The sequence below is a fragment of the Plasmodium cynomolgi genome, chromosome 14 (assembly GCF_000321355.1).
Source record: "Plasmodium cynomolgi strain B DNA, chromosome 14, whole genome shotgun sequence".
NCBI classification, from domain to species: Eukaryota; Apicomplexa; class Aconoidasida; order Haemosporida; family Plasmodiidae; genus Plasmodium; species Plasmodium cynomolgi.
This window is the reverse complement of record NC_020407.1, coordinates 480,187-489,933: the sequence shown is the minus strand read 5'-3', so window position 1 is coordinate 489,933 and position 9,747 is coordinate 480,187. Positions and strand designations below refer to the sequence as shown.

Below are 9,747 nucleotides of genomic sequence, written 5' to 3'. Positions count from 1 at the left end.
AAAAAAAAAAAAAAATTGCATAGACTTTTTGCCCCCAATGGAAGACTTGAAATCCATCCTGTGGTCTATAGAAGAGCTGATTTACCTCAGTCCAGAAAATGATGCATTTTACGAAAAAGAAGAGACTTATATAACGACAAAACTGACTGATTTGTGTAGGAGCCATGCAGAAGAAGCGCCAACAAAAGCGAGTGGAGTAGACTGCCAAGCAGAAGAGTTAACATCTCAAGTTAGAAACTTCTTCCACTTTTTAAAGTTGATTAAAGCAGCGAATCATAAGGAGTGCATCGTTGACCCATGGGTACGAGACATATTTCAGTTCATTTTTGATACGCTTAAAAATGACAGCATCAACAGTATTAGCCAGGTGAAGAAGGAATTATTCTGTTATATTTCTCGCGAAAAGGTAGATATAGAGAAGAGATGGCGCCCCAAGGAGGAGGAACAAAGTGAAGGTCTGAATGGAAATAAAGATTTTTTTTTTCTGGTTTGCTTTACATTCCTTCACGAAATAAAGATTCTCCTCTGCTGCTACGCATTTTTGAATATGTTCGTGCAGTACAACTGGACGGGGCCTCCACCCCCCACGAGGGACAACGAAAAGGAAAAAGTGCAAACATCACAGATATGCCATGAAGACAATCATTTTTGCCAATTTATCCAAACGATGAAAATAAAAAATGAAGAGTTTTTAAATTCATGTTTGGAATTTTTATCGCTTGAAGGAGAGATCATATATGCCCACTGTGAGTTGATGAATGCCTTCTGTTTATCCGTAATTTTGCTAGATCTAGTAAACAATTTTAATCAAACCGATCAGCCGATTATGTGCTCAAATGAGTATAGCTACTTCGAGGAGGGGACACCAAAAAGGGTGGGAGAAAAATCTCAAGATGATAATTCTTCCACGCCGCAGATGACTTGTGTGTCTGAGAAGGAACATCCAGTTGGGGGGAACCAAAAAGAAGAGAAAAAAAAACAGTACAATGAGACGAAGCTTTTACACTTTGTTAGAAGCAAATATTTGTGGAAAGCCAGAATCTGCTTCATATGGCAGAGACTGTTTGCTTCATCTAGCAACGACTGGTTTTATTCCTTGAAAATCCACGTAGTGGACATTCCACTTAGGATATTTAAAAATGTGAAACTACTCACCAGCGATTTTGAACTAATTGATCAAGAAATAAATGTCATTGGACAAGTACCAGAAATTTTTGCCCATTTGAAAGAAAATGAAAAGGACTTGCAAAATTGCGACCTCTTTTGTGAAAATTACATGACGCAAAATTTTCAGATTTGTGTCTTATCTAATTTTTCCATATACTTGGCCTTCTACAATTATGCATATGCGTACCAGAAGGTACTGGACGTTCTTGCGGAGATGAGTCAGTTTAGCTACTCCTTTACCGGAAGAATGGGAATAAAGAGAAAGTACCAGAAAATACCTGCCACCATTTTAGTGTTGAAGGCGAAAAGGGGACAGGAGGAGGACAACACTTCTGTAGTTTTGAAAGAAATAGAGCCTCTCAGTGAGTACGACATATTGAGGAGTGACTACCGAATTATTGATGATGAGAAGGGAAGCGAAGCGCTTGGTGGATGTAGAGATACCGAGCGGGGGGATCCCCATAAGGAGGAAAGTGAAAAGAGGGAAGACGGTGCAGGTGAGGCAGCTTCATCCAGTCTAGCCACTTCGCAAAAGGTGACTATGGAAGAGTGCGAGGAGGGAAGCTCCTACGTTGGCGAAAAAAAAATGGATGAAATAAGCCCAAAGGTAGAAAAATTGGGAGAAGAACATATAGACAAAATGACATGTACAAAAAAGGAAGAACAAAATGGGGAAGAGATTGACCAAAAGGGACAGAAGTCGACGGATCATTATGCCAGTCGTATTGGGGAAGAAGAATCCCCCGAAAGGTGCACCTCCGCGGGAGGCGAAACCCCCACCAACATTGACACAGATGAATGCTCACCAAATAGGGAAGAACAGGGTAAAAGAGACTCAAACGGAAAAGTTATGTGGAAATTAAAAGACCTCGACCCAGATACAGATATATTAGAAGAGCCATACTTTATGGATTCACAAAATAACTATTTTAAAATATTAACATTTGATGAACAGATAACCTTGATCAATTTCTGCTACTCCATGATTAGATTCAATCCACATTACGACGAAATAAAATTCGAGAAGTTAAGTGCAGTTATAGCTAGGTGCCTCAAATGCTATGATGTAAATGTGGAATCGAAGAAGGAGCACCAAAATAGGATAAAAAATAGAGACAACAATTTGTTACAGATAAAATATCAGAATTGGCTACTGCACTCGTGTATTCTATGGTATAAGTGCAAATGTGAAACGTTTCGATTGAAGACCGTAGATAGGGCTGCCGCGCAGCTAAATGAATTACTGAAAGAGACATACGATATGAAACCACACGGGGGAGAAAGGGTAAAATTCCTTTTTGATGTGTTCTATCCAACCACTTGGGAATTGAAAAAAGAAATAGGAAATGTTATGGTGAAAACTGGATCCGTAGTGTCCGCTTTCAACCTTTTTAAGGATTTGAAATTATGGGAAGAAGCCATCACCTGTTTGATTCAAGCAGATAGAAAAGAAGAAGCAAAACAGTTGCTAGACGATCTGCTAGAAAAAAAAAAACTCCCCCTTTGTTATGTTTATACGGATTGGTCGACACGAATAATGCCTTGAACTATTACATAGATGCATGGAAACTGTCAAATTGTAAATATGCGAAAGCGGCTAGATTTATTGGGAATTTTTACTACCGTAAGGAAATGTACAATCCGTGTTGTGAATATTTAGAAAAGGCTCTAGAAATATCTCCCCTTTTTCCCGACATCTGGTTTATCCTAGGTTGCTCCTACATGAAAATAGAAAAAGTCGATGAGTCTGTAAAAGCATTCACACGTATGGTTAGCATGACGAATGAAGATTCTGCAAAGGCTTATGGAAATTTGGCCTACTTGTATATGAAAAAAGAAATGTACAAAGCAGCAAAAATTTGTATAAATCAAGCTGTCAAGGTTGACAATAATGAGTGGAAATATTGGGATACATATCTTAAATTGTCCATTATGCAAAATGACGTCGATAGTTTCTGCTTGGCATTGATCACTATATGTCAAAAGAATCAAGTCAAACAGATACAGCCTTGGATTTATGAATACATCTCTGATCTTATTGTACGTGACAAGCCAACCTTAATTCCGAATAAAAATGGATTGAGTTATCTGGACAAAGTTGTTACAACCATGGGCACCATATCGTCTTACATCTCTGAGTGTGACACCTACTGGAACGCCTTTTCCTTTTTTCTCTTTATAAAGGGCAGATTCGTTGAATCGTACGAGGCAAAAGTTAAGGAAATACGCTCCTTAGAGGTATGTTTGGGCGGTGCGGCGCCTCTGCAAATCGATGTGAACGTACACACCTGTGTACATACGTGTCTATATGTTTGTGTGTATATGTATATTCCCCTTTATTGTGCCCCCCTAAACAGCCCCCCCAACATCGCTTTTCTTTTTTTTTTTTTCGCGCCCACCCCTATACAGAGTATAGCACAAAAGTGCACCAACAAAGATGTAGTTGACAGGTTGATTTCCAAACAAGTAGCCGCCGTCAAATTCTTGTATCATGTTATCAAGGCGCATTACGTCGAGGAGAAGAGAGGGTAAAACGAGTGTTTCTTTCCCCTTTGGAAAGTTTAAAAATGCAAAATTGGCGAACAAACTTGTAAATATATTTCATTATTTTTTTTCCTTTTTTTTTTTTAGAACCTTTGAATACCAGTTAAGGCACATTATCGAGTCCATTTTGAGGCAGTACAAGGAGATAAGTCAGCAGGAGATAACTGAATTGTCGCAAATTATGCAGATTATAAGATGAAGAATTTTTAGGGAGTAACCATTTTGACAACGCATAGTTAACCGAAGAGTAGTGTGCGTGAAGATGTGGCAGGTCGATGTTAGCGTTATAAAATGTGCTTAGGAGCGAATTTTGTAGCGAAACCGCCAACATGTGAGCCATCCCGCACCTTTTAAATTAGCTTACAGTTATCATCAATATTGCGAATTGAAAAAAAATTGTCCTCCCTATTTTTCCATCCATTAATCGTACCAATACCTGAACGTGCATATGTGCAAGATGAGTGTACCTGTTTGTAGAGTACCCTCCCAAATGATGTACTAATAAAATATTATGAGAAAGAATTTGAGACGGGTTATATGATTGATTAGTCTGTCCATTTTACGCAATTTTTTTTTGAGGAAATAGGTCCCTTTTTGTAAAATATTGCGCATATTAAGAAGTTTACATAAGCGCTGATGCTTTTTTACTATTTTTTCTTTTCAAGCTTTTTTAACAACTCGTTATAGCCCTTGTGGGCCATTTTTACCCCCTTTTAATTTTTTTTTTCGTGTTCTGCCTTGTGAAACCTTTCCCGTATTGATGGCAAAAGAAATGAAGTTGTTTTACCCTAAGAAGGAACATGTAACATTTTTAAACTGTGTGGAAAAAAAAGTGCTGCATAAGGGGAAATTTAAAATGCCGTTGTGGATAAATAGCTTTTTTTTTTTTTTTTTCCAGAACATTTGGCTAGCTGTGTGCTGCAGGGTATAATTTGTAGGTAATTCCACACGGCGTAGCTTTACAAATAGTGCACACATTAGGGGATGTAACTAAGTGTGCACAGAACGTTTTTTTTTTTCCCAACTTTCTTTTCACATCGAACGGGGAGTTGCCACCCTTGACAGTTATGTACACATTTAACACGCAAAAAAGGCATACTATTGGAAAAGGAGGGGTAAAAGGAGGGGTAAAAGGAGGGGTAAAAGGAGGGGTAAAAGGAGGAACCATAAAGGAGTTCCATTCAATTTTTTCCTTTCTGTGTGTGCACAGATATATAGTAAAAAAGGGCGCTTTAACAGATTAAATAATTGGCTGTATCAATGAAAAGATTTTTTTTTACGTGCACAAAAAAAAAAGGGTAAAAAAAAAGAAAAAAAACAGCCATGCAGCCGAAGCAACCGACGCGGTCAAAACAGCCAAAACGGATGAAAAAAAAAAAAAAAAAAAACAACGTGACAATTGCGGCCAGCAAAACAGCCATTTTCAGTCAATCGTTGTGGTGAGGAAAAGTCAGCAAATTAATTCCACCCATTCTGCAAATTTGTTAATTTAATTTTACAAAACTGTACGAAACTGTTCGCGATTGTACACAAGTGTAAACACGTGTGTGTTTATAAATTTGCTATTTTTTCTTGTCACCACTTTTTTCTGTTTTGTTTTGTTCTGTTCTGTTATGTTTTTTTTTTTTTTGTTTCATTTTGTTATTTATTTTTTCTCTACGCAGTTCTCACCTTTTAACGTAATTTGATTTCCTTCATAAAAAAATTGCCCCCTTAACACTCACACATAATTAGCTGTATTAAATTGTCTTTTAATTTGAAAAAATATTTGACAAAGTTCGAACGCGACTTTACGTGATTGCAAGTTAACTGTTTCACCCAAGTGAATTGCTCCAAGTGAACTGTTCCAAGTGAACTCCTAGCATTTTTATTTGACCTTACTGCATTTAAACCCATAACGCAGTGCGCGCACATCTCAGTTGCGTTTTTTTTTTTTTGCATTTGCATTTGCCCCTTCGCGTTTTTCCTTTTTTTTTCCCCCCTTTCGTTGATAAAAAATGGCCTTTACACACCTCTGCGGGGTCCAGGCAACCCAAAGACCCTCCACCATCAACACCTTCCTGACCAAGGCTCAACATGACATCACCCTAACTGCAGCTGACACCAGAATTTTTATAAAGAACATAAAAACAGGCGTGACCATTGATCAGTTTAAAAATTCCCTTGAGCAGTACGGAGCCATGCAAGTTTACTTTTACGAACCTGGAACTAATGATGACGGCTGGGCCTGGGTTGGATTTGAGACTAAGGAAGCTGCCCAAAGAGTTGTCGAAGAATCCGAAAAGGCAAGAGAGCTGGAAGAGGCAAATAATCAAAATAGCGAGAATGACGACAATGGTGAAAACGGTGAGAATAACGAAAATAACCCAAAGGACGAAGAAAATGAACGCGGAGATTCAAACAGCTTTTACGCTGAAAATGATGATGAAAATCAACAGAACGAGGAGGAAGATGAAGACAGCGACGATTATTAATTTTGCTTCACCCAAATTGCTAAAATGAAGTGTAGCGCTTTTTTTATAAGACTTTTTATCCCCCCTTCCTTGCTGCACAATCTTCAACAAAGCGTAGTTTTATGAAAAAAAGGAAAATATGGTCATATGTGTTTTTTTTTTTTTTTTTTTTTTTCACTATAATGGAAATGTTGCTCGTACGAAGGAAATAAAGGCAGGTTTTGCTCATGTTCCTTATTTTTTTTTTTTTTGCTTCAGCATTCGTTATGATTTTTTTCTTCCCTTTTTTTTTAATTCACCTGTTGACCTACTTGGAATTTTTACCTATCCCTATGAAGTTATAAAAAGACCCAAACCTTTTCGTTTTAAAAAAAAGTTCTCTGCGCAAAAAATAAAAAAATAAAAAGTTCCCATTTTGTCAAAGTGAAGAAAGAAGGCGGTTTGTTACCTCAATGATTGGGGGGAGTAAAATCTCTAAATGATTCCAACACGTTTGTGTAAGTAGACGGGGAACAACAAAAAAAAAAACTGTCCCTATTTTTACACAAATGATGACGAATATATATTTTTTGCCATTTCTTTTAGCAAGCGATAACTTGTGTGTATATTCCTTTACATGTCGTAATGTTAGCGACACGCGAAATGATCCACTTTGAGAACAGTTCACTCGTCCTTATGACATCATTTGTTATGAGCAGAGTCTGGCCCAAAGAACATCGTCCCTTCTAAGGGGATCTTCTTTTTAACCCCCGCTCGCCCCGTTCTTTCAGTGTGTCAATAGATTTCATGTGTACGGCTTTCAAACGAGTCGCAGATATATGTGTAAGTACGTGAGGGTTAATTCGAAAGAGGTGATAAGTTTTCTTATTTTTTCCCTTTTGAGAAATTCTTCACATGATAAAAAGGTATAAACTTTTGGACTACTAAAAATGGGAGAATCGCTTCGTTGTTCAATTTTTTTGGGGAGGGGTTCTCCTCTTTAACAACCTTTTGTGATGAAGGAGTAGGGGAAGATCTATGCTAGTAGGATTTCTTTATACATTTCTCTTCACGTGTTGCGTATCGCATGATCAGAGTGGGGTAAATTAGTCACCCATACGTGTGGTGAGCCTCATGGCAGTAAGTTGGCAATGAGTCCTGTTCAGTGACGTATGCAGTGTGGAACACGAACGAATTCGATTAAATGCTTCTAGAATATTTTTTATTAAAGAAAGGTTGCTTATTCAGTAGGGGGGTGTCACTGCATACATTTTATGGACTTCACAAAATCTGGAGCCCCGTGTTTCCTATTTTTTTTTTTTTTTTTAAATATTTCTCCCGAACGTGCAAAGCGGCATGCATATATATATATTTTTTTTTTTTTTTTGCCCAACTTGACTAGGAGAAAAAATAAAACCGCAAATATAAGCACGAAAGAGTTGTCATTTCAACTTAGGAGGGGGAAAATGAGGAAGGTAAAGGATTTGCTTATAAATATTCTTCACGAAAAGTCCATATTCTCAATTTGTGGAATGCCCAGAGATATAAGTCGAATGCGCGTATAAATTTGTATGCATGCGTTGAAGCGCGTATGCTTGGTCACTCTCTTAACCCCATAGCAAACCCGATTTTGTGCGCATCGACGTATAACTAAATTATGAATAGAATAAAAAAGCAACTTATTTGTTCTTCCAGAGCATAAAGGTAGCTATGTATCTCCGCAGGAGATACTCCATTTTGTCGTGAGTTCGCACCGTCTTAATGACACAAAAATAAAAAGGATACGCAAAAGAATGTAAAAAAAAAAAAGGACACATTGAAGTTAAAATTGAGTAGACCTTAGTGCGAGGAGAGAGAAGTATACGCATAGATAAGCACCTACTCTGTGCCTTCCTTCCATTCTTATCCCCTCCCCCAATTGTACATATACGTGTTTTGTATGCTCAAGCATGGGATGCGCATCAAGTTCACAAAGACCAACATCGACCAGAAACATCAACATTGCGACGTCTGCGTCGGAGCAGCAAAAAAAAAACGATACAAAAGTGAAGATTGTTTTATTAGGGGACAGTGGAGTTGGGAAATCGAGTATCGCCCTATATTTGTGCCACGGTCGTTTTTCCGATAAGCACCAGGTGACAATAGGAGCTGCCTTTCTGCACCACACTATTGAGCTTAAAAATGGTAAGTAAGAACTCACAGATGGGGGCGGTCACACATATATCGCTATATGTGCACATTTGTGTGTAAGAGGCTGTTTATTGCATTGTGTTGTACTGTCCTGTGTTGTGCTGTCCTGTGTTGTTCTGTCCTGTGCTGTACTGTCCTGCACTGTCCTGTGTTGTATTGTGCCTTTCTTTTTCCGCACCGATAGCAAAATGCGCATGGACAGATGTGCATGACGTAGGATATATCGAACAGTTGTTTTGCTTCCCCTTCAGGAGCCACTATGAAACTGCACATTTGGGATACCGGAGGGCAGGAGCGATTTCGGTCCATGGCACCTCTGTACTATCGTGATGCCTACGGGGCGGTAGTCGTGTATGACTCGAAGTAAGTTCGTGCGGCTTGCCTCTCCGCGTGCGCTGCACACATGCAGATTCACATTTTGAGGAACGTTTTGGTGCACATTTGCACCATGCATTTCATCCCCCACCCCAACCTCCAAAAACACGCAGCAATGTGGAATCCTTCAACTCGCTCAAGTACTGGATTAATGAAATAAAGTCGAATGGACCGCGAAATTGTTGCATCATGGTGGTCGCAAATAAAAAGGACCTTCCACAAAAGCTGAATTCGGAGGTGAGAAAAATGAAAAAAAAAATAAAAATGGCGAAGCACATGGATCAAATGTTATGCACCGTCCATGTGAATGCTCACCCAGTCGGTTGTTTGTTTTCCGTTTTGAGTTGACATTTTTTTTTTTTACGATGCACAACTCCGACGTTGTCTTTACTCCTTTACTTTGCAGATGGTGATGAAGTTCTGCGAACAAGAAAATGTGTCCTTTATAGAATGCTCCGCGAAGGTAAAAATTAAAAAATAAATTAAAACATAGCCACGTGCGGGAAAATGCGAAAATGTGTGTCAAAACGGGGGGTACGCAAATGAGCGGGTGGTCCTAGCAGTGGAATTATAGCTAATGGAAGAACGAAGACCAAAAATATTCTCATACAGAGGAGGGAAAACACTTATTTTCATCCCTTTATATATATTTTTTCTTTTTTCGCAGACCGGTGAGAATATTAACACCCTTTTTGAAAAAATAGGTAAACACGTCATTTCACTTTTGCAAAATAAAGTGTTCACCGTAGTATTTCTTTGTGATTTGTTATTTCGAGTTTGTCTTCGATTTTGCCTCTCATCTTTTTCATGTCGTGACCCATGTTGTTTTCGCCCCTTTTATATATGCAGCAAGCCGCATTTATTTGAGATTCAAAGAAGTGTTATATTACAATGGCCCATAATATAAGTCCCACACCCATAAAGCGGTAGGAAAAAAAGAAGAAAGACCAGACCAGATTAGGCCAGACAAGGCCAGACTAGACCAGACAAATTATATGCTTTTCTTTTCTTTTCCTTTTTTTTTTTTTTTTTTGCCCTA

At 38.4% G+C, this 9,747-nt stretch overlaps 3 protein-coding genes across 3 annotated transcripts; all 3 read left to right on the top strand.

Annotated features, from left to right (window-relative positions):
• Positions 1 to 37: 37 nt before the first annotated feature.
• On the top strand, positions 38 to 3,910 carry PCYB_142030 (protein phenyltransferase; the record flags this gene model as incomplete). The annotated part of the gene is made up of 4 exons (XM_004224674.1): positions 38 to 2,541; positions 2,800 to 3,405; positions 3,577 to 3,695; positions 3,799 to 3,910. 2 exons carry the CDS (start codon positions 38 to 40, stop codon positions 2,825 to 2,827), a joined length of 2,532 nt encoding a protein of 843 aa, XP_004224722.1. The 3' UTR covers positions 2,828 to 3,405; positions 3,577 to 3,695; positions 3,799 to 3,910.
• Positions 3,911 to 5,708: 1,798 nt separating this feature from the next.
• Positions 5,709 to 6,185, top strand: PCYB_142020 (RNA binding protein; the record flags this gene model as incomplete). Its single annotated transcript, XM_004224673.1, has 1 exon — positions 5,709 to 6,185. One exon carries the CDS (start codon positions 5,709 to 5,711, stop codon positions 6,183 to 6,185), a length of 477 nt encoding a protein of 158 aa, XP_004224721.1.
• A 1,907-nt stretch (positions 6,186 to 8,092) lies between these two features.
• PCYB_142010 (small GTPase Rab5b) lies at positions 8,093 to 9,610 on the top strand (the record flags this gene model as incomplete). Its single annotated transcript, XM_004224672.1, has 6 exons — positions 8,093 to 8,327; positions 8,585 to 8,696; positions 8,822 to 8,945; positions 9,115 to 9,171; positions 9,376 to 9,412; positions 9,558 to 9,610. The coding sequence occupies 6 exons, from the start codon at positions 8,093 to 8,095 to the stop codon at positions 9,608 to 9,610; spliced, it is 618 nt and encodes a 205-aa protein (XP_004224720.1).
• Positions 9,611 to 9,747: the final 137 nt, after the last annotated feature.